Genomic DNA, 25,055 nt, shown 5'->3' with positions numbered 1-25,055 from the left:
AATTGAATGATGAATAAACAGTGGGGTATGAATACACTAGATATCAGCCTGTGAGCAGTATGAACAGTGTGTATGAATATGCTAAGATATATAAAGTATGAAAACGGTAAGCAGTATAGTATAAAATATATAGATATTAATTTCATGATGATAAACATTGTGGAACAATAATGAAAAATGGGAATGGATGTGGCGACGTAAAACTGACACAAAACAACAACAAACTTTTGCCAGCCAATTGGAGAGTTTCATCAGCAGCACGTGGTAAAAACCACCAATGAGCGCTCAGCTCGAGATACCAGCGAGCCGTTTCCCATCAAGCATTTCGCTTCCGCAGCTCGTGGAGAGCAACTGCGCCAACTCGCCTCGCCTCGCTCTCAAGGCTGCGGGCGTCTTTGTCCCGCGAGATTTCAAAGTCTCATGTGGGCGAGCCTCCAGAGCAAGTCAGACAAAATGACTAACCATCATGCAACGCACTAGCAAGACGTTGATCGCAACTGCGCAGGTCTGCGCAGGTCTTGCTTGTCTCAAACAAGCCTAGCGTCAGGTCAGTCACGTCCGTAGTATAGTTGCGCTGCGCTGTCATGTTCTTCTATGGGACAGACAGACAGCAGCGATTGCGTTATTGAATGGTAAATATATATATATTAAAAAAAGTACTTTTGAACCATGGTTCAACAGAGCAACACAAACAGGTTTGTCAACAATACAAATTAAAATGACGAGGCCACTTTTCCAGGGGGAGGTGATCCAGCGACGAGACAATAAAGCAATTCATATTAAGTTCTGTTGAGACACCGCAGGATATAAAACCTTCCAAGCGATGACCTCTCCTCACCTTTCACCTGTATTTCCTCAGGAGACTCAGGTCCTTCAACGTCTGCAGCACAATAAGCACCCACCCACAATTGTTGTTCGCACAAGCATAATTGTGCGAACAACAATTGTGGGTGGGGGCATTTTACAAATATTTGTTGTGACTCGACAGATATGTTAGGTTTAGTTATGTTTCATGTCGTGAGCACCCAGGCCTTTTGACTCCTGATACCTACCTTGGGATTTAGACCTTTTGTCAAGTGAGTTTTTGTGTTGCTGTACAATTTTGTTTTGGCTTTTTATCTACTTTCTATTTTTTGTGAAAGTACGATTTAATTTGTGATTAAAGAACATTCTATTTTTGGACATCTGTCTCCGAATCCTGCTTTTGGGTCCTGCGTCCTGTATCTCGGTTCATAACAGTACGAACTGAACAAAATATGGACCCAGCGGATTCAGAGACAGTGAAGATAGCTCTGCGAGCTCAAGGAACAAGACTACACCAGCATGAGGAGCAGCTGGGCGCCATCAACCTGGGGGTGAGGGAACTGACCGGCCGTCAGGAAAACTTTCAAGCCTCAGTCAATACTCAGGTGAATCACCTTGCCGAACAGCTGCACCGTGTCCTCGCTCACCTGGAAGCTGGTTCATCCCCTCAGCACCCTGCTGTTGCTCACACAACCTATTGTTCCAGCTGACCATGTGCCACTCCATGCTCCACCGCCTGGCATCTCCAGAGCGATTCTCCGGAGATTCCGGTGACTGCCGCCCTTTCATTGTTCATTGTGATCTCCATTATAAATATAACCCTGCTGCATTCCCCACTGATCACTCCAAAGTGGCCTTCATGGTGAGCCACTTAACGGGGAGAGCAGCGGCCTGGGCTACGTCCGAATGGGCGAGAGATTCATCTACCTGTAATTCTCTGGATGTATTTACAGACACTCTCACCAAGGTGTTTAATCGCACGGCTCCTGGAAGGGAGGCAGCCAGAGCACTGATGCAGATTAAGCAGAGTCAGCGCAGAGTATCGGACTATGCCATTGAGTTCAGGACCCTTGCAGCAGATAGTGGCTGGAATTCTGCAGCACTGCTCGACGCCTTTTTGTCTGGTCTTTCGGATTCCATTAAAGACCAGTTAATACCTTTGGACCTCCCAGAAGACTTGGATTCTGTCATTGCACTGGCAGTTCGAATAGACAATAGACTGGCCGAAAGACAAAAAGAAAGGTTCAAGAGTGTGGCACGTCTGCCTCGACACCAAGGGGACACACCAAGCCATCGTCCCGCCTGGAGACCTCCTACCGATACTCCTCCTGAGAGAAGAGTGCTCCCTAGTGTTTCAGAGGAGCCCATGCAGTTGGGTCTTTTCAGTCTGCGCCGGAAGGTGTTTAAGCTTTCTGCGGTCCTGATTGTATGAATACACTAGATATCAGCCTGTGAGCAGTTTGAACAGTGTGTATGAATATGCTAAGATATAAAGTATGAAAACGGTAAGCAGTGCAAGTATAGTATAAATATATAGATATTAATTTCATGATGATAAACATTGTGGAACAATGATGAAAAATGGGAATGGATGTGGCGACGTAAAACTGACACAAAACAACGAACTTTTGCCGAGCCAATTGGAAAGTTTCATCAGCAGCACGGGGTAAAAACCACCAATGAGCGCTCAGCTCGAGATACCAGCGAGTCGTTTCCCATCAAGCATTTAGCTTCCGCAGCCCGTGGAGAGGAACTGCGCCGCCTCGCCTCGCTCTCAAGGCTGCGGGCGTCTTTGTCCCGCGAGATTTTAACGTCTCATGTAGACGAGTCTCCAGAGCAAGTCGGACAAAATGACTAACCATCATGCAACGCACTAGCAAGACGTTGATCGCTGTCACCATAGATATATAAACACTAGATGACTCACCCGCTGCTGGCCAATGGAGACCGACGTTGCCACTTGGCCGCCATCTGGCTACAGGGAGTTCTCTCATTCATAACATTATGGTTTACTATTTAAATAACCATAGCTTGCTCATTTTCAACAACCAATTTTCAAACGGTTTGGTTATTAATAAACATCAAAGATGTAGTTATGATACTGCATACTTATAATCATGGACTTTCATATGAAAATAACATTAATCAGATAAAGCAATAGCTATACACACACACACAAGGTATTTATATTAAATATTTGCCGGTGTATATATTTCCATTTATTTTATTATATGTTAATATTTAAAATAAATTATAAAATTATAATACATTTATATTTATATATAAAAATCGGTCTCATGTTACCACTCTGTAAGCCAAGAGTTGTTAATTTAGCAATGCCTTAGCTTTAAGAACAGGGACACAACTAATGACAATAGCATATGTTGGTATATTATTTAGATATTCACACCTTTATCAGAAGAACCAAACCAACATAACAGACAGGCCAGTTCTGCTAATTTATCACAATTATTTTTGACATGAGATCTTCATATCATCCTAGTTTTGTATTTAGGTTTCTAGATTTGTAAACAAATCCAGAACCTTTGAAATATGTATTGAAAAAAGACCAAGAAATAATAAAACTGTACCATGTGTCCTTTTGTGTCCTTCTGTAGTCCATTTGTGGTTTGTCTCACCCCGGCTGATATAGGTCACAAAATCCACTGTTTAAATTGTTCCCTATATTGCCCCTATGCAATATAGGGAACAATTTAAACATAACTATCCTATGTGTCCTGGGTGTTATGAAGGCGGGCCCCCCCAAATAAATGTATTATTTTTATAGAAGAACAACTTGGTGTGGTGTGGAGGGGATGTAGGAAGCAGGAGCAGGTGGGGAGAGATGGGACTTCAAGGTTATTTGTTTTAATGTGTCTTGGAGATAAGGACCAGGCTGCACCCAATAAAATACAGTATAACACAAAACCAATAAGACACACGGTGACACATGGCACACCAACAATCAATCATCGTCCAGCCTCAGCTTTGGTATTATTTCACAACCATGTTATGGGTTTATTAGACTGAGCAAACATAAACATATGTGGTGATCCCATGGGTCTTGTTTGCAGACAGCGGCGATTGGAGCATCCGTAGGCTGCACAAAAGTCCGGCATAGTCAGGTACTTCTGTAAACACAAAGCCAGCAAATTCCTGTATCATAATGCAAGATGTTTTTAACAAGCCAAACCACTTGGAAGAAATCATGTGTAACTTAAGTTGTGTTGAAAAAGAAAGAGCAGTTCTGCCTCTCCCACTGGTGTAAAGTTGCTGGGTCAACTTTGTAATACTAGGTCTCACTGACCTCACCTCTTGTTATTAGCCAGCTAATAATACAACCACATACACAAAAGAAAAGCTGTCCAAGCATCCTGTATCATAAGCCATGCTAATCATGTTATAATAAACCAAACCGTTTGTAAATCAGTCAAGATTTCAGTGAGTTAAGAGTATTTTTGTGCAGATCACTCACCTTACAACAGCTACCATAACGCGAATCAGAGTAACTGTTAACTGTAGCAAGATGGCGGCCGGTCAGCTACGCTGGAAAATCTCCCATGAGCCATCTAGTGTTTATATATATATCTATGGCTGTCACTACCCGATCTGCAGTGCGCATGTGCGAGATGGTCCGCCATATGGACAACTCCGGACGGCAACCCAAGTAGGACAACATTGACACAGTGGCTTTTGGCAAAGCTCAAAAATAAAACGAGAGAGAGATGAGTATTGTTATTACAACGTGACTTCACTATTATTTAACAACTCTTTTTATTGGGTTCTTTATTTGGGGTTAAGTACATTGTCAGAATAAGTGAGAAATGGATTTAACTTTTGTTAGACAGCTATCATACTGAATACATATTTACTGTGAATGTGTACAAAAATGTATGGCATATAGCTGTCTAATATTATATTAGGCTGTCAGTGCAGGCAGCTCTGCTGATTTCTCCTCCCTGGCTGCAGGCTGATAACAGACAGTTGGGATTGCGGCAAAATTCTCTCTGCAGACCCATTCTCACAGCATTTATCAAGCTTTTTCTTACTCAATATCAAGCCACACTTATTGTTTTTACTTCGGCCTGTGACTTTGTGTGTGCTCAGCATGAGTTTGGCTGTGTTTCGCTGTCGCTAAACAAGGAAACCACACCTCCACGGAGCTCAGCGCGATTCACAACGTCCCGACCAATCAGAGCACACTGTGCTTACAGGGAGGGTGGGGGCTGGAGCTATTGGAGCTACAACGAGCCGTTAAAGGCAGAGAGTGAAATTCAGTAAATACACGTAGTTTACAGAGATGCTGTATGAGAAACCAATGTGAGTTTGGAAAATTGCACAATATAAATCTATTCTAGTAGACCTCAACAATGGAATTATGATCAGTGGAAATGGCCATGACATGGGACCTTTAAGACATATACAACTGCAACGAAAGTAACAAACACAATGCAACATCCTTTTCAATTTCAAAGAACACAAATTGGGTTATTTACAGGTGTTGCTTTGTGTGGTAGAGGGTCGCTTTCATTGATGCGTTATGCACCCCGGGCCGTTGTTTTGACATAGAGAGGCGAAGTCCCTCCCTTTCCGATGGACCTCATTTCGGAAAAATTATGTATTGAAGTCAATGGCGAGAGAAAAGTTATCTTTTGATCCCGTTTGAATTGTGCCACAAATTACATATATGTTTGTCAATTTAAAAGATAATTTTGCAAGTTTAAAAAAAAAAAATGTTGCCGTAAAACTGTGAAGTAAGACTTTTTTTGTGTGAAACCGCTCAATGAACTACATCTCTGGTCTCACACAACAAACACGTCACCAAGATGGCCGTCACTACTGTCAAAGGGATTGACTACCCACTATCACCACATTGAAACACGTCCAGAAGAATGTCATGCAAAGCTGCCTGCCTTCCTTCGATTCTCCCTGAACTGCCTGATCTTTTTAATGTTCAATGTTTAACCATTTGTGCAGATAGCATGAAGTAGAAAAGATAACCGATGCTAATGTGGCTTTAGCATTCCTCCCCCGAGGGCATCCGGGCTTAAACGGTATATTATAGAATGATCACACCGGTGTGTGACAGTACTCTTCAAAGGGTTCACGAAATATGACTTCTACTCTTAGTGTTTAACATTTGGGTTATACTCAATGTTACTTCATGTTAATGGCTAATAAAAATGACACGGCTAAGGCTGTAATGCTAACTAACGTGCTTGCTACTAGCTAGGTAGCTAACTTGATCCAGCCACTCCTGGTCCTTTCATCAGACGGGAAGCGAAAGAACGAGCAAGACCCATTGCTGGTATGATTACAACCTGTCACTAAGCACACAGGCATCTTGTTAAAGTTATCTTATCTCAACTATCTCATATATTTAGTGGAGGAAAACAATTATGACACTTACTGTACTCTGGGATTTGTAGTCTTTCTAGTTGGGTATTTTTCTTCTAGTCTTATATTTCAACAGTTTTACGACAAACTGTGATTTTCGAATCATAAATCTATCGATAAGATTTATGATTCGAAAATTATAAAAGTAGGGTAGACATGTTATCCGGCTGAACAAAACCGTGATCTGTCTCTTCAATTTGTGCGTATTTTCCAAAATCCTATGGAGAAATTGCATTGGTTTTTGTCGAAGGAACCGGAAGCATGGATGTATAATAAGAACTGGATACAGCGTGGGAGGCGGGGTCTCATTCTTTCCTATGAGAGCTGCTCATTGGTGCATGAAGTCACAATGGCCCAACTTTTGAGAGAGCGAAGAACCCGTATGTGTGCTCACAGAGCATGCGCCCCTTAAGCCCCATCCCCCGAGCTCCCACTCTCGGCTCACTAGAATGAATGGAGAGAGAAAATAAATCTAGATTAGGCTTTTAGTGCATTTTACAACTTTAAGGACCGAATGATTCTAATAAGGGCTATAAAATAGTTAATACTGTGTAGTTTATTTAGTTAAAAAAAAGTATCCACCGATTTACAGATGTCTCTTTCCCCATGTTAGTCAATGGGAAAAAGTTGTTTAGGGCCGGGGTGATGTCACGGACTGATACGGAAGTTGCAGTACCGCCGTTAGGACACAATGAATGTTGGGCACAGAGTCCGGCGCATTTCCTGGGGGCTTGACCGGAAGTGGTAAAATGCTAACTTACTTCCGGGTTTTAGGACGCGTCACAGTGGCACTCCATTCCGCTGAAGAATACGCTGTGACGTAATAACTCTAAGGGAAGGGGTGGGGGTCAGAGGGCCTAGGTATAAAAGTCACAGCTCGCCACTGCTTGAAAGCTATTTCATCACATTAACGCAAAAAAAAAAAACACTTGGTCCATAACGTTCTGATACTGGTAAAGATATTACATGAATAGCCACCCCATTGATCCCAAGTGGTATGGGAAAATATATTGTCTTGTCTTATGTGTACATAATACACAATGTCATAGCGGCCAAACATATTCCTAGGGTCATTTTATTAGTGACCTAATTAATGTATGATATTGAATGCAGTTGTTGAACAGTTTTTACACTATAAGGTACCTTAAAGAGTGCTCTGCTATACTGTGTGGCCTGTGCTGCATGTCTGTTTGGGTGGGTCCCTCGACGTCTGTGGTTCTACATTAAACTATTTACCATCCGGATGACTGGAATTAACAAGTGCATGAAGAAAATCCAATTACTGACCTTCCCTTGTAATACTAATGCTGTCCAGAACCTCCTTTTTTTCCAACAACATAATGACAGTTGCAGGAAGATCACGAGGTCTTGTAATCCCTCTGCCACTTCTGGCCAGGTGTTTAAATGTTAGGTGATGTTTGGTCAGCTTCATAATGGAGAGCAGAATGTATAAATCCCTCGGCTAATGGATACTTCACTTCAGGTTTATAATTCCATGAGCTTTGTTGATTATGTAATGTTCTTTTTGAAGGAACAGAAACTGATCTGCAAACTGTTTCCAGTCACTTCACTTCCATTAAAGGTTTTCCACCCAGTTGCTGTTTGTTCTCATCATTAGCCAGCGTCACTGTATTGTTTTAATGCTATGTAGTGATTAGGATACTTTCCACAACTCTGGCAATGAAGTTCCTCATTAACTAATGCAGGATTTTGGAACTTGTGTCTTATTATTGACAAAAGAAAAAGATGAATATCGGACTGACAACATGACAAGAGATTTCATTTCAAAAGGCTCTGTTGTTGTTTTGCTGTGATGAGTTAAGTGGTCATGCTAAATGTAAGATGCAGGCCTTTATCTCCTAATTAAAATGATCTAGGTTCCTCTTATTCTCTCATTAAGGCTCAGTCTACTTTCTTGAACCAGGAGCATTTTTTTAATATTTTTAAAATATATAATGGCCAAGTAGGTCAAGATATTTGATGTCCCCTTTTCACTTTGTAATGATCCATTCAAACTTTTCTTTTATTATAACTGGGATTATTCTGGGTGATTGTCAACTATTGCTGATTTTTGTTATAATATAAAGTTTTGTTGATGAAGAAAGCTCTATGGGCCTTTTATACTCAGCCAAGAACAGTATTGCATCTCTTTGGGAAAAGACACGTGCACCCTTAGTCAGCTGAGACTGTTACTGATGAGCACTGAGCATAACGTCGCCCTCTCTGTCATGAATGATCTCCTGTGTTGCAATTAATTTTCCGGGCCAATTGGGGCCAACATAAAGCAATGCAAGCAGTGTGAGATAATTGCATTCTTGACAATAATGTTCCCATTGGAATTGTATTTCTCTGCATCAACTCTCATCCCAGGTCAAAGCAGGCAATGGCATCGAGCCCTAGTAACAGCTTGAGTTCAGAGAATGTTTCATTTGAATTGAACTTCCCCTTTTCACTGTATGCTGGCCTTTGGCTCGTTTGAGGTGGCAATTGTCATGAGAGAATAGATATCCATTTTATTAGGGTGAGTGATTTGGTTTATGTGAAGATTAGATTTTGTATTTAAAATATTTATTGGAGATAAGCAACAAGACTGACATCCAAAATGGGAAATTGTATCTTATGGGCCCCCCGTCTGTGTTGACATTGCATGCTAGGTGATAGTTACGGTACGTCCACACAGCAGCTTTTCAAAAATCTTGAAAATCTTGGAGTTGGGCGTATCTGAAAGCTTGGGAATTTTTTGCGAGCAACGCGACCAACAACCAATCACATGAATCTCCCGCCCCCGACATACAAAGCAAAAAACCCCGGGGATTTTATGCGAGCAATATATATATATATATAAACTCCCCAAACAGGCGAACACCTACCAGTTTCACCCACTATCTCTGCCACCTCCCTCCATGCCTGGTTCCTCCGGTTTGTATCCCGTTAATAGTTCTGGTCGTTAATAGTTCTGGTCGTTAAGAACCGGGTGATTTGCTACCGTAATTTCTCGTTTGGAATATGAGGAAATGAACTGCGGTCTGGTTCTCCCTGCTTACACGCGGTTTGATTGGCTAGCGCTTCTACTGTCAGATTTGCATAAACGTGATTTGATTGGCTGACGCTTCCAGCTCAGCTTCAAAAGTTGAACATTGCTCAACTTTTGAATCCTGGAAATCCTGGAAATCTTCGCTTCGCTCCCCCACAATGCAGTTCGGCGAAAAGCGAGGCAAAGTGACGTCATCCCCATTCAAAGTCAATGGGCAGAGAAGCGTTGGAAGCGGTGGAAGATTCGTCTAAAGCTGATGTGTGGACGTACCGTTAGGTAAAAGAAGAATATATATGAGGTTATAATTTCTTTCAGATGACATCAAGGCAATACTAATGTGTGTGTATATTTGGATCCTCTAAAGTCTCTAGTCTTCCACAAGCATTTTCCGACATCATAAGGAGCTGTTGGAGACTAATTTAGTGCTTCTGGTATAAAGCCTGCAGGTCTGCTCAATTGTACTAAAAGGCTCATCCAAACTAATGAGTTTCCTTGTGACGCAAGACCTAACTGAGAGGCAGGGAGCTTTATGATCCATCATCCATTACTGTTACATAAGGGGGATTACAAGATGGCCAGAAACAAACAGCCCAGTAATTAGCCAGGAGAAACCGGATGGACACTACTGAACTCTTGGGAAAGTTTAGTATATTCCTGGAGAGTTCAATGCCATACTATGCTATTACAGTACAAGGGAGATTTGATTTAATCCAAATATTTTTTTTTAAACTAGCAGGATAAAAACTCTAGGTGAACTCAAGACCAGAATTGTTCGCAGAAACATCTATGTATGAAGATAAAATCTATTTGATTGATGAACAAATTAACACATTTATTTTAAACTGAGTCACAGCTGATGATTCAGCTGTGGATTTAATTTGTAGTGTTGTGTTATTCAGAATTTTGTTGTAAAGTGTCTCTTGGTGGAACGGTTGTCTGACCCTGTCCCCTTTGCCACACAAAAAACAATGCATCTTTAGTAAGCGACTGCAAGAAAGACTGTCCCAAGTTTGTTTTATAAAGTGTTCTCATTGCTTCCTGGTAAAATATAATCAAACATGACTCCATTGTGAAGATCGACTGTCTTTTTAAATACAGTGACATTTGATGGTATTTTAAATGTTTTTCCCTGGCTGTGAGTACACATATTACACACCCATTCCTCTCATGGCCCTATCCCTTTTGATCTATAAGTCACTTTAGAAATGGTACTGCAATTAAAATCACATTGGCATATTTTAATAAAAGAGGCTCTGTCGAATTAGGATTTAATTATCTGACCATTATAATAATAAAGCCTCTAATATCAGGGGATTTACAGTAGGGTGTGTCCACATGCACATAACACTTTAATTCTTAAAAGCATGAGGCATTGACTATGAAAGGGAGATTTTTTTTCATTGGTTTCCCACGCATCCAACTTAAAAAAAGACTTCACCACAAAGGATGCTACCAACTGATCAAAATGCCTCATATATTTTTTATGAATTAAACACATTGGATTAATATCATTTACATACACACTCTGTCATTGGCTTGCTGTAAGTGACGTAGGATGTCAGGATTGGCTAGCGGTTTGAGGTAAAACATTTGACTGGCCAATAGACTATGATCAAGTGCTCACTCACTTAATGCAGGATTCCACTGGGAACATATAAAACCCTGCACTGTGGGGAGTGTTCAGCAGATCCACAAGTGAGACTATCACTGAATTCTTCATTACGAGCAGATACATTATCTCACGGTGAGTACAGACTAAAGAGGATTGATTGAGAATGATTGTGCAAATTAGGCTGTAACTGTATAATATCCATGTGCTTTTTTTTTTTTTAAAGGTAAGGACTAAATAAAGAAGATGGTTGCTAACAAAAAATATGTGGTTGTTCTGGTTTGATGACGTTATCTGGTAGGCTGCAGTTAATTATCCTAATGGACAGAGCTGCTGTTATGGTTGTTTGCAAATGCTTAGTGTCAGCATATCACCAATAACTCTTCTATCTGCCTCTGCAAGTTCAGCAGAGAGAGGAAGTGTTAGAGAGGGACAGAGATGCACATGGCTGTGAATGTGTGCAGTAGATTAAAAACATGATGAAACAGAACATACTATAACTTTAAAAACCTTTCCTTGCAACAAAATGTTTTTACCTTTTGTGTGTTTTTACAGGCAATCATGATAATGATGAAACTCTGGACCCTCCTTCTTGCCTATGCGCTAATAATTTGTCAGATATACGTCTCACAGGCAGCTCCATCCAGGTAAGAGTTGTAGCATTATTCCTAAAAGTATAACATATATTTCACTTTTTTAAATACATTGTGATTGTGTCTGATAATATATTTTGTGTTAAAGATTATTTCTGAAAAATGAAAGTCCCTTCTACGTTTCTAAAAGGAGCAATTACTGCATGTGAGATTACATATGGTTAGCATTCAATGTCTTAATGCTGAATGTGTATTTTCAGAACTAGTAAGGAGTTAATGTCAGATGGAGTCACACTATCGAATGATGATGCCCAGAAGTTACTCCGAGCTATCAAGGAATTCTTGCAAATAACTTCAGTTGACCAAGAATACCAATCACCTGACGGAAACAGGTGTGGGTTATATCTATCTATCTATCTATCTATCTATCTATCTATCTATCTATCTATCTATCTATCTATCCAACATATAACACACTTTTGTGTTTAAGCCCTGCAGCTCCAAATTCTTGGTTCTTATTAATGATGAAGGTATACAGTAGAGTTCATGTAAATGCACACTATCATTAAGGCTTAATGCATGGACTGCAGTTAGTGATTCATTCATTTATCCATTTAGAATTACATTAAATTATGTGTCTGTCAAAAACATAACAGAGCATGCTATCAAAGTACATAAAAGAACATGCATGATGGATATAACATGAAACTGAAGAAATCATGAAAAGTCAAATACAATAATTTGATTAACAAGATTTCCTTACATGCCTGTTGGATCTTTTAGCATGCCTTCAAGACATTACATTCATTTCACTGACGCCAATTTAGAAAAAAAATATCATGCATGAAATTATTAATATTTATCTGAATGCATGTTTCTGTAAGTCTGTCTCTGCATGTTTGTCTTTGTCTCTAACAGCTTGGATAGACCCATGTCTAAGCGCTGCACCGGCTTAAGCACTTGTGTGCTGGGAAAACTATCCCAGGATATTCATAAACTACAAACCTATCCACGCACCAACGTGGGAGCAGGGACGCCTGGGAAGCGAAGTCTCTCTGAGCAATATGAAAACTATGGCAATACTTACAACTAAATCTCTCACTTTCTAGCCCACCTATTCATCTGAGTTAATGTTTGCTCGTTCATCCAGCACTATCTGTTCACAGGACTGCTGATGCATGTGGATTGTATTTGTCTGACTAACTTCATGGAAACGTCCTTGATTTATTTTTCCACTTGCAGTCATTAGATTTTGACAGAGACTTGAACATTTAACTGTATATCCCTATACAATTTTAAAAAGAGCGTGAAACCTTTCTAGTGGTAAATAATTGTTTTCTCCTTATACAACTATGCTTTCACTTTAATAAATGCATCTAAAAAATGGAAGCTCTTTTTTATTCACCCAAGATTAAAAACATATTTGAATAAAAAAAAAATGAAAGAAGAAAAGGGTAAGCATGACCGCCTATAATGCACACACACAAATTATTGAAATATTTATCTACGCATTTTTACTGTGATTAACTTGTAGTTGATACTTACCGATAGTGTTCAACATATGCCATGCAGATATCTGGCCTGATCTTAAATGTCATAACAAATGTTTTCATTGTCTTTCAATTTTACAAGTAATGCAACAGCACAGAAGCGGGGATGCAACACGTCCACCTGTGTGACCCACCGTTTGGCTGACTTCCTGAGTCGGACAGGAGGACTGGGACACAGCAACTTTGTTCCCACCAACGTGGGGGCCAAGGCGTTTGGCAGACGAAAGCGGCTCGGCCCTGTGTGAGCACAAGAGCAGACACATGGTATGTTACAACTCTGTGCTTTCAGATCTGTTTAATGGCTGGACGTAAAGCTTATACTAAAAGTGATTTTAATGAAATCATTGTGTTTGGAGACTTGAGAGTTAAATTCAGTGGAAACCTTTTTATTTCTAAATACAATTCATGACATTGATATGGTTATCATGGGAAATCTCTCAATATATTATTGTCGAATATATCACTTTGTGTCCACATGCAGCGATTGGTGAAGGTAGTCAGTACCATGGAAACAGATATTTTAAGTATAACTAAAGCAGTACTGTTTACGATCCAAGTGTTAACTTTACTGATTTGTGCAAGTGATTGTTATGGATATAACAACTGGAATAATAGAATTACAGCAATAGGTACCTTAGTTTGGCATTAACTGGAATGAGATATTATGATTTAATATTGTAATGGTTTGAAGTAAGTTTGGAAGTTCTCAAGTGTATCTTACTATAATGTGATCATTTCAATATCACACACTGACCAAAACAATTTGCCTGCAGTGACATGTTTGTTACAAGCCTTGCAGGCAGTCCAAAAAAGTCTACCACAACAAAATAACTTGATCCCTGTATGTTACCCATACTTTGTATAGCTCTTTCTCTTCACTGTTCTGTGAATCTGTGTAATGAAACCAAATGTACTGTACAAATATTTCACTATTCTAAATCTTTTCATTAGATGAACATGTTTTTATTGTGTTCTTGTCTATTTTTGGCTCTCTAGGACGAAGTGCCTGCTTTGAGGGAGCAACAACTGCATCATCATCTACCTGCAAACACTTGGAAACTAGAACGTACAGTATTCTGCATAAAACATAGACTGATCTCTTGCTTTCAGAAAGTTATAGTCAGTAATGATAATTTGTTGCCTGTGCTTATAAAACGGAGAAAAAGCATAACATAAATGTTGTTGAGAAGATTTGTTTTTTGCCAAGAAGGACGATAATGTTTTTTTCCTTGTCTTGGCTTTGGCTCAACTAGTCGTCAGATCTGTATCTGAAGTACAGTGTTTCAAACTGAATGTCTTCAAACAAAACCTTTAACTGTGGCTGTCCTGTGCCTTGGTGTAAACACATCGTTATATTTCATTATTGTACATAACGCTATCGGGAAAAATGTACTTATGATTCTAAATATTGTAATAATTGTGAAATGGAATGGAATACATTTTAGCTATATTATTCTTTCATGGCTTACTTTGTTTTTGTTTGATTTAGTGATTAAAGGTGTTTAACGCTGTGAACATCATTTCAAAAAAGTTCATACAACATGTACAAAATCAAGCTATGCTATTTATAACAATCATTTTTCCGTGAAACAAAGAGGAGAAATTGCATTGACTATGCATACACAATTGGATCATCTCTAAACAAGATTAAAGAATGTTTCTTTAAAAAATGTGTTAGGTGTCAAATCTTATTTGATATTATTTCATTATCAGATGTTTCAATATAAATCAATTTGATATGTTCAATTGTTGGTTACCTAGAGCTTCAATAAGAAGAGAGTAAAAGAGTATTCCACAAATGTAATGCCGTACATTTTATTCAATTCATAATAATCATAATATAGGCTACCTGTAACAAATGTGCAGTTATTGTGATTTAAATTAGTATAAAGTGTTTGAGAAGAGATCTATTACATTTGACACATGAGTTTGTGAGTGTGTAGGTAGGCTATAAGGAAAGAGAATAACCCCATAATATAATAATAGAACAAACACAACTAACATTTACTGATGCAAATTAGCACACAGTTCCCTTCAAAGCCATAGGCCTACTGTTTGTGAACAGGTGGGGGAAAATGGCGGAGCTCACCTTTAATAGTTACCTTATAAAAGAAAGAGGGCGGGACATTGTCTCTCTGTTGCACCTGCTGTCACTCATGCACAGTTCCAGCAGGGTGCGAACTGGAGGGGACATGAGCTCCCCTGGGAACATGGTTTGTGCAGAGCCATAGAGAGATAAGAGTTACGACACTCTTTGATGTCGCCGCCAGCCGGTCACGTGGTTTATGTATGCCGGGATAGTTCAAAACGCACTTCCGTGGCAATGCTTCTCTATGGCAAAAACAGCAGAAACATGGTCAAAATAGTCATATATTAAACCAACGCTGTTATTTTTTAAAGATTGCTTTCATATTTACATGATGTGGTTACACTTTGTATGGATTGGCAATATTTACAAGTTTCGTTATTTAACGATATTTTCAGGGGAAAGTGTGGTAGCACAAGCAGGCTATGTTGCTGTCACTAGGCTTGTTTGAGACACATTGCGGCTCGCCTCGAAAGTAGACGAGAGTAGCCGATCGCAGCCGGGGGAGGTGTCAAAAAGCTCGTCTTAAGTCGGACAGCTCGGACTCGGAGTCGGCTTGACTGGCTGGGTTTGCAATGGCGGAAATTGATTTAATCTTGCCATTTTAAATGATGTATTCAATAAATAAGGTTAAACCAAATCAGTACATTACAATAGATTTTATTTTAATGATTTGGTTTAACTTAAAGAGAAACTTTATTGTTATTGCACATATTACAGGTACTGAGACAACGAAATGCAGTTTAGCTTCTAACCAGGTGCAACAAGCAGTGAAGTGGAAAGTAATGTACACAATCTACAGAACAACATATAGAATGAATTGAATGATGAATAAACAGTGGGGTATGAATACACTAGATATCAGCCTGTGAGCAGTATGAACAGTGTGTATGAATATGCTAAGATATATAAAGTATGAAAACGGTAAGCAGTATAGTATAAAATATATAGATATTAATTTCATGATGATAAACATTGTGGAACAATAATGAAAAATGGGAATGGATGTGGCGACGTAAAACTGACACAAAACAACAACAAACTTTTGCCAGCCAATTGGAGAGTTTCATCAGCAGCACGTGGTAAAAACCACCAATGAGCGCTCAGCTCGAGATACCAGCGAGCCGTTTCCCATCAAGCATTTCGCTTCCGCAGCTCGTGGAGAGCAACTGCGCCAACTCGCCTCGCCTCGCTCTCAAGGCTGCGGGCGTCTTTGTCCCGCGAGATTTCAAAGTCTCATGTGGGCGAGCCTCCAGAGCAAGTCAGACAAACTGACTAACCATCATGCAACGCACTAGCAAGACGTTGATCGCAACTGCGCAGGTCTGCGCAGGTCTTGCTTGTCTCAAACAAGCCTAGCGTCAGGTCAGTCACGTCCGTAGTATAGTTGCGCTGCGCTGTCATGTTCTTCTATGGGACAGACAGACAGCAGCGATTGCGTTATTGAATGGTAAATATATATATATTAAAAAAAGTACTTTTGAACCATGGTTCAACAGAGCAACACAAACAGGTTTGTCAACAATACAAATTAAAATGACGAGGCCACTTTTCCAGGGGGAGGTGATCCAGCGACGAGACAATAAAGCAATTCATATTAAGTTCTGTTGAGACACCGCAGGATATAAAACCTTCCAAGCGATGACCTCTCCTCACCTTTCACCTGTATTTCCTCAGGAGACTCAGGTCCTTCAACGTCTGCAGCACAATAAGCACCCACCCACAATTGTTGTTCGCACAAGCATAATTGTGCGAACAACAATTGTGGGTGGGGGCATTTTACAAATATTTGTTGTGACTCGACAGATATGTTAGGTTTAGTTATGTTTCATGTCGTGAGCACCCAGGCCTTTTGACTCCTGATACCTACCTTGGGATTTAGACCTTTTGTCAAGTGAGTTTTTGTGTTGCTGTACAATTTTGTTTTGGCTTTTTATCTACTTTCTATTTTTTGTGAAAGTACGATTTAATTTGTGATTAAAGAACATTCTATTTTTGGACATCTGTCTCCGAATCCTGCTTTTGGGTCCTGCGTCCTGTATCTCGGTTCATAACAGTACGAACTGAACAAAATATGGACCCAGCGGATTCAGAGACAGTGAAGATAGCTCTGCGAGCTCAAGGAACAAGACTACACCAGCATGAGGAGCAGCTGGGCGCCATCAACCTGGGGGTGAGGGAACTGACCGGCCGTCAGGAAAACTTTCAAGCCTCAGTCAATACTCAGGTGAATCACCTTGCCGAACAGCTGCACCGTGTCCTCGCTCACCTGGAAGCTGGTTCATCCCCTCAGCACCCTGCTGTTGCTCACACAACCTATTGTTCCAGCTGACCATGTGCCACTCCATGCTCCACCGCCTGGCATCTCCAGAGCGATTCTCCGGAGATTCCGGTGACTGCCGCCCTTTCATTGTTCATTGTGATCTCCATTATAAATATAACCCTGCTGCATTCCCCACTGATCACTCCAAAGTGGCCTTCATGGTGAGCCACTTAACGGGGAGAGCAGCGGCCTGGGCTACGTCCGAATGGGCGAGAGATTCATCTACCTGTAATTCTCTGGATGTATTTACAGACACTCTCACCAAGGTGTTTAATCGCACGGCTCCTGGAAGGGAGGCAGCCAGAGCACTGATGCAGATTAAGCAGAGTCAGCGCAGAGTATCGGACTATGCCATTGAGTTCAGGACCCTTGCAGCAGATAGTGGCTGGAATTCTGCAGCACTGCTCGACGCCTTTTTGTCTGGTCTTTCGGATTCCATTAAAGACCAGTTAATACCTTTGGACCTCCCAGAAGACTTGGATTCTGTCATTGCACTGGCAGTTCGAATAGACAATAGACTGGCCGAAAGACAAAAAGAAAGGTTCAAGAGTGTGGCACGTCTGCCTCGACACCAAGGGGACACACCAAGCCATCGTCCCGCCTGGAGACCTCCTACCGATACTCCTCCTGAGAGAAGAGTGCTCCCTAGTGTTTCAGAGGAGCCCATGCAGTTGGGTCGGGCTAAGTTGACTCCGGAAGAACGTCTTCGGCGCATTCAGGAGGGCAGGTGTTTTTACTGTGGGGAGCAGGGGCACCTCCTGGCTTCATGTACAGCAAAAGATCGGGCTCATCAGGGACGAGGAGGACCCTGGTGAGCCGACTGTCATCTGGATTCCCTCCTCGTACCTTGACACAGGTACAAGTAAAAATAGACAGACATGTTTTAACTCAGGGGGTTCTCATAGACTCTGGTGCGGATGAAAGTTTAATGGATTGGGGGTTGGCCAAGAAGTGGAACTGTGGAACTGTGGGGTAATTCCTTTGACGCAAACGTTAAAGGCCTCTGCTCTGGATGGTCGGTTATTGTTTACCGTTACCCATTGTACTATGCCCATTGAAGTAACCGTAAATGCAACACATACTGAACACATGACTTTCCATTTATTTGACTCTGCTCAGCATCCACTTATTCTTGGTTACCCATGGTTAGTCAAGCACAACCCACACATAGACTGGAGATCTGGGAGAGTTAAGGGATGGGGAGAGGACTGCAAGCATTTCTGTTTGAGAGACAATAAGACTGATGACAACACTCCCCATGCAAGAAGGATTGCATGTACAGAAATGACTGAGGCTATCCAAGTACAGGAGCAAGATTTCCCTGACAAGTCCAAGGTGCCCAGTTGCTATTGGGACCTAAAGGAGGTTTTTAGTAAAGCCCGAGCCACTGCCCTGCCACCACATAGGCCTAATGACTGTGCAATAAACTTGGTACCTGGCTCCCCAATTCCAAAGGGTCGCCTCTACTCTCTTTCCGGACCCGAAAGGGAGGCCATGAACAATTATATTGAGACCTCCTTGCAGGCCGGACTCATTCGCCCTTCCTCGTCACCGGCGGGAGCGGGCTTCTTTTTCGTAGACAAAAAAGATGGATCACTCCGGCCCTGTATAGACTACAGCCCTCTGAACGCAATCACCATCAAAAACAGGTACCCTCTCCCACTCATCTCCTCCGCCTTTGAACTTTTGCAAGACGCCAACATTTTCACCAAACTGGATTTAAGGAATGCTTATCATTTGGTGAGAATCAGGGAGGGGGACGAATGGAAGACTGGATTTAACACACCTAGTGGACACTATGAGTACCTAGTGATGCCTTTTGGCTTGACAAACGCACCGGCAGTATTTCAGGCCCTCATAAATGAGGTGTTGGGGGACTTCCTGAATAAGTTTGTGTTTGTATATCTTGATGACATTTTGATTTTTTCTCCTGACAACATAACCCACCAGCAGCATGTCCGTCAAGTCCTCGACCGCCTGCTACAGAACCAACTTTATGTTAAAGCAGAGAAGTGCGAGTTCCATGTCCAAACCACATCGTTCCTGGGTTTCATCATTGCCCCCGGTCAACTAAAGATGGACCCTGCCAAGGTCAGTGCCGTGGCCGAGTGGCCAGTTCCTGTCAACAGGAAAAAACTACAGCAGTTTCTGGGGTTTGCAAATTTGTATAGACGTTTCATCAGAAATTTCAGTTATATTGCTTCCCCGCTACATGTACTTACCTCTCCTCATGTCCCGTTTGAATGGAACTCCAAAGCTGCTAATGCTTTTCAAGCTCTAAAGGAGATGTTCACCTCTGCTCCCATCCTCACCATCCCAGATCCACTTCGACAGTTCGTGGTAGAGGTGGATGCCTCTAACCTCGGTGTGGGGGCAGTTCTCTCTCAGTGGGCTGCAAAGGATAATAAGCTCCATCCCTGTGCTTTTCTCTCCTGTAAGTTGTCCTCAGCGGAAAGGAACTACGACGTGGGAAATCGTGAACTACTGGCAGTGAAACAAGCCTTGGAGGAGTGGAGACATTGGCTAGAGGGGGCCGCTCAGCCGTTCCTGGTATGGACAGACCATAAGAACCTCGAATACATGAAAAAGGCTAAGAGACTGAATTCACGCCAGGCTAGATGGACACTTTTTTTCAGTCGTTTTGATTTTACCTTGTCATTTAGACCTGGCTCCCAGAACACCAAGCCAGATGCCTTGTCCCGTCTGTTTGACCCTGAGCCTGCTGCCAAGGAACCAGAACCCATCCTACCACTGAACCGTGTGGTAGGAGCGGTAACTTGGCAGATAGAAAAAGAGGTGCAGCAAGCAAATATTGAGAGTCCAGCACCTAGTGAGTGTCCGCCTAATAGGCTGTTTGTTACAGTGCCCTTACGCTCCAAGATCATTCACTGGGCTCACACGTCCTTGCTCACTTGTCATCCTGGGATTAGAGGAACCATGTTCGCACTTAAGCAGCGTTTCTGGTGGCCGTCCATGGCTAAAGATGTTGGTGAATATGTGAATGCCTGTCCTGTTTGTGCTTGCAGCAAAACCTCTTCCATGCCTCGGGCTGGGTTGCTGCAGCCGTTGCCCATTCCCCAACGGCCCTGGTCTGACATATCCATGGACTTTGTTACTGGACTCCCGGTGTCTCAAGGTAAGACCACTGTACTAACAGTGGTAGATCGTTTTTTGGAAAAGACTCATTTTATTCCATTGACCAAGCTACCCTCGGCCAAGGAAACGGCAGAAATTATGATGGTCAATGTGTTCCGGATACATGGATTTCCCAGGGATATTGTGTCAGACCGGGGCCCACAGTTTGTTTCCAAGTTCTGGAAGGAGTTCTGCAGTCTCATTGGAGCCACCGCTAGCCTCTCCTCTGGGTATCACCCCCAGTCCAACGGACAAACGGAGAGATTAAATCAAGTGTTGGAGACATGTCTGAGGTGCTTGGTGGCTCAGAATCCCTCATCATGGAGCAAGCATCTAACCTGGGTGGAATACGCCCACAATTCTCTTCCTACCTCTGCCACTGGTATGACTCCCTTCCAGTGCGTCTTTGGCTACCAACCACCCGTGTTTGCTGAGACTGAAAAGGAGGTCTTGGTCCCGTCTGCACATGCCCTGGTCAGACGTTGCCATCGCATCTGGGCGGCTGCCCGTCGAACCCTTCTAAGGAGTTCTTCTTCAATGAAAAGGGGGGCTGACCGACACCGCCGGCCAGCTCCAGTGTACCAGCCTGGGCAGAAGGTGTGGTTGTCCACGAAAGATCTACCCCTCCATGTCGCTTCAAGAAAATTAGCCCCCAGGTTTGTTGGTCCCTTTCCAATAACGAAGATCGTGAACCCTGTGTCTGTGCGCCTGCGACTCCCCAGATCCCTGCGGGTCCACCCTACATTCCACGTTGGGAAGATCAAGCCTGTCAAGGAAAGCAGTTTGGTGCCCGCAACTAAACCTCCGCCACCCCCCAGAATGGTTGATGGTGGCCTTGTTTATACAGTAAAGAAACTGCTGGCAGTCCGGAGAAGGGGACGTGGCAGGCAGTTCCTCGTTGACTGGAAAGGCTATGGAGCAGAGAATAGGATGTGGATCCCGTCTCGCTACGTTGTGGATCAGGAGTTGATCAGGGATTTCGACAGGCAACATCCTAATCTGCCTGGGCCGTCAGGAGACGTCCCTAGAGCCCCCCTCTAGGGACGTCTCCTGACGGCCCAGGCAGATTAGGATGTTACCCCCCCCAGGTAATGTTGTGACTCGACAGATATGTTAGGTTTAGTTATGTTTCATGTCGTGAGCACCCAGGCCTTTTGACTCCTGATACCTACCTTGGGATTTAGACCTTTTGTCAAGTGAGTTTTTGTGTTGCTGTACAACTTTGTTTTGGCTTTTTATCTACTTTCTATTTTTTGTGAAAGTACGATTTAATTTGTGATTAAAGAACATTCTATTTTTGGACATCTGTCTCCGAATCCTGCTTTTGGGTCCTGCGTCCTGTATCTCGGTTCATAACAATATTTACAAACAACTATTTACAAAAAAGCAACTATTTACAAAAAAGCAATACAGAACTCTAGTCTAGGGCATCCAGGGGCCTAATCATTTTGAAAAAAACAAGAAGGTTCCTTTGTGAAAGGGACATCCTCTTCATCGGTTTCCTGGGCCCTAAAAAGCAGAGCAAGAATAGGAACAGTGGTGAATAAGGGGAGAGAATACAGTTGGGAGAAGACTGAACAGAGGACATAGCAATATTCATGTTAAAATGTTTGCACAATAAATATTATGGCACTTTCGTTTATATTGCATTTTAATAGATCAGTTGTCATACATAGCATTTGGGTGCTCTAATCGATCCGAGAAGGGGTTCCGGATGTATGGCTTCCCTAAGGACGTAGAGCGAAGGAAGAGATGGATGGCAATGGTCAACAGACAAAACCTGTGTCTGAAAGAGGACAACAACAGCAGAAAACTCTGTCATGTAAGTAATGTTCACAGAGGTGACATGACTTATTAACATTTTAAAGGGCATCATATTTCCAAGTGTAGAGAATTATGACTCTTCAATGACATTTGAAGTGTGCAGGGGAAACTGATCAAATCTACCTACCCACAGGTACACTTTGAAGACGACCAATATATTGGCAACAAATCAGGAGGAAATTTGAGGTTGAGGCCAGATGCTGTTCCAACAGTATTTATACATCGGCCTAAACCGAAAAGGAGAAAATTCACATCAAGGAGTATGCCTCCAGCTGTCAGGAATAATGACCACACCTATTACTGCACATCAAACATTGGTATGATATATGAAGCTAACAATGTTTCCCATGTTATATAATTCAAGGATAGACTACACTCCTAATGCAACTTTCAGATTATACAGCTTCAAAACTACCAGGGTTCAGGGATTCTCTGAAGACTCATATACCACATGTAGATCATCTACAGATTTCTTCATACTGTAACATTGCCAATAGACGAACTTAGAGGAATGTCACTATACTGTAGGAGTATAGTGTACCCTTAAATGACAATAGGTGCACATGTAAAGGCAGCATACACATATAACAGCAATTGCCTTGTTATTGTTACAGAGATTCAGGGAGATATTGAGGTGGAGTTCCAAGGGAATGAAAGGGACATCACAGACAGAGAGAGTGAGACAGATGTCAGCAGACTGCCAGGGGCCAGTATGTCAGGGGCCGACAATCAAGAGGCCACCTTACCAGAGATCAGTGTGCCAGGGGCCAGTCAGGGGTCAGCTGTGAAGAGGCCAGTTTGCCAGGGTCAGGTGCTCCAGGGACCAGACTGCCAAGGGCCAGTTGTGACCGGGCTCACGTGGAGGATCTAATGAGGCAACTGAGAAGGGAGAGATTACTAAGAAAGAGAGCCGAGAGGGCTCTGGTAAACCAGAAGAGGATTCATTCGGCATTAAAAAAAAAACACAATTTGATTAATCTAAAGTTTCAAAAAATCTTCAACACAAACCAAATTAGAGCACTTGGGCAATCAAAAAAAGGTGGGATACGGTGGGGGAAAGACACCGTGAAAAAAGCAATACAACTAAGGTTCTGTTGTGGCACTACAGGATATAAATGAGAGAGCTGGTCTGCTGGTATTAAAATAATTTAAAAGTGGTGCACTTTACCGTCCATCAGATGAGGTTTTCACCCTTGTTCAGAACGTGGAGCAGCTGTTCCGTGTGAGGATGAGCGATTCCCTCATGGAGTCCTCAAATGCAGTGTCACAGCTGGAACAAGAAGCCATGTTGCTGGACAGCAACCTGCCCTCATGCCATGACCTGAAGAAAAAAAATCCTCTCAACATACATCAGGCTGAGGTTAAGGATTGCATCAAAGTGCATCAGGGCTGAGAGAAAGGATAAACATAAAGGGTATCTTGGCAGCAAGAGTCAGAGTAAGAAGGCAAAGAAGACCCAACAGACCTCTGCACCGAAGGTCATAACATCTAGGCCACTGCCAAAGACCTTACTCGTTGCCATCGATGTACTTGGCATCTCCATTCCCGGTCCTCCGTCAGCAGCCTCCAGCAGCAGCCCCCTCCTTCAGCAGCAGCAGCAGCAGCAACAGCCATATGAGGCTGACATATGAGGCTGAATAAAAAAAAGTGCTAATTATTTTTTTTAAAGTGTTTATTTTGTTTAAAAATAAACATTTTGGATGCATGACCATGTTTTAGGCTCATCCTTCATTCACTGCTGTAGAGTAGCCTATTCAGTAGACTATTATATTTTTAAGACTGAATAATACCTTTGAAGAACAATCATTAAATTAGTGTGTATATTACAATACAAAGGAATCTATCCTAGCATGCCATCAAGCATTAAAAAGTAGCGCTAGGCTAGTTGTACAGTACAGATAAGTTAACACGGAACAGTACCAAAAAAAACTAAGTGCAGTCAACATGTCACATAATGAAATGTTAGTATATCCCAAAATGAAATATTTATCACAAACGCCACCTCATTTCTACTAGTGCTAGCAGTTAAGTCATATCATACAGAAAAAGCCGACTAAGGATGGCTGACACGGTCAGGTTCAGCAGATAAAAACCAAAATAACAATAAAAACACATAATCAATCTAAATCCTGCTTGTTAGTTACCCAGCATCATTGATATATAAGCTGCTAGCGATTCATTACTGAAATCTTACCTTCAAATCAAAGCTAACTAGCAGGCAATGTTAGCAAAATGGGTTGTAATAACCAAGATAAAATATAGATAATTACGCTGTGCATATACAAATGAAGACCAGTATAAGCATCATAAAGGGCCTCTGATACAATATAGACAGTTGACAATTCAAAAGAGTTTGATATTTCAGCAACTTACCTCTGGAACTAATCGACGCGCCGTAATGTAAGTGAATGAGGTCCAACGCCCAAATGACAATATTTTGAACTATTTCGATGTCCATACCCCGGAAGTAGGCGCCGCCATTTTTTACAACGGAGGTCTATGGGAGTGTCGTAACTCTTAGTATCTCTAGGGCTCTGGGTTTGTGAAATTTGGGGGGAGCTCTCTAAAATACTGATAAGATGACCAAATAAATTCCATTTTGGGCATGGTTTATTTTTTTCAAAGGTGTAAAATAAAATTATATTTAGAGTTTATGATTCATGAAAAAAGTGTCGCCTGCTTGCACGCTGCCCGCAGCTC

The 25,055-nt window shown here is 41.9% G+C and overlaps 1 protein-coding gene and 2 long non-coding RNA genes across 5 annotated transcripts; 1 reads left to right on the top strand and 2 right to left on the bottom strand.

Annotated features, from left to right (window-relative positions):
* The first annotated feature begins 11,405 nt into the window (after positions 1–11,405).
* Positions 11,406–13,232, top strand: LOC117443617 (calcitonin gene-related peptide 1-like). The gene is made up of 3 exons (XM_034079525.1): positions 11,406–11,491; positions 11,698–11,829; positions 13,070–13,232. The coding sequence occupies exons 1-3, from the start codon at positions 11,406–11,408 to the stop codon at positions 13,230–13,232; spliced, it is 381 nt and encodes a 126-aa protein (XP_033935416.1).
* An 8,888-nt stretch (positions 13,233–22,120) lies between these two features.
* LOC117443637 (uncharacterized) lies at positions 22,121–23,120 on the bottom strand. 2 transcript variants are annotated; one of them, XR_011642843.1, is made up of 3 exons: positions 23,102–23,120; positions 22,479–22,582; positions 22,121–22,317 (listed from the first exon to the last, which is right to left on the bottom strand). It is a non-coding gene; the product is annotated as an uncharacterized lncRNA (long non-coding RNA). The 2 variants fall into 2 exon arrangements; XR_004551698.2 differs by having other exon boundaries at positions 22,483–22,582.
* A 26-nt stretch (positions 23,121–23,146) lies between these two features.
* LOC117443647 (uncharacterized) lies at positions 23,147–23,926 on the bottom strand. 2 transcript variants are annotated; one of them, XR_004551700.2, is made up of 3 exons: positions 23,868–23,926; positions 23,524–23,676; positions 23,147–23,234 (listed from the first exon to the last, which is right to left on the bottom strand). It is a non-coding gene; the product is annotated as an uncharacterized lncRNA (long non-coding RNA). The 2 variants fall into 2 exon arrangements; XR_004551702.2 differs by having other exon boundaries at positions 23,863–23,917.
* Positions 23,927–25,055: the final 1,129 nt, after the last annotated feature.

The sequence above is a fragment of the Pseudochaenichthys georgianus genome, chromosome 3 (assembly GCF_902827115.2).
Source record: "Pseudochaenichthys georgianus chromosome 3, fPseGeo1.2, whole genome shotgun sequence".
NCBI classification, from domain to species: Eukaryota; Metazoa; Chordata; class Actinopteri; order Perciformes; family Channichthyidae; genus Pseudochaenichthys; species Pseudochaenichthys georgianus.
The sequence above is the reverse complement of the archived record's forward strand: the minus strand, read 5'-3'. Positions and strand labels throughout refer to the sequence as shown.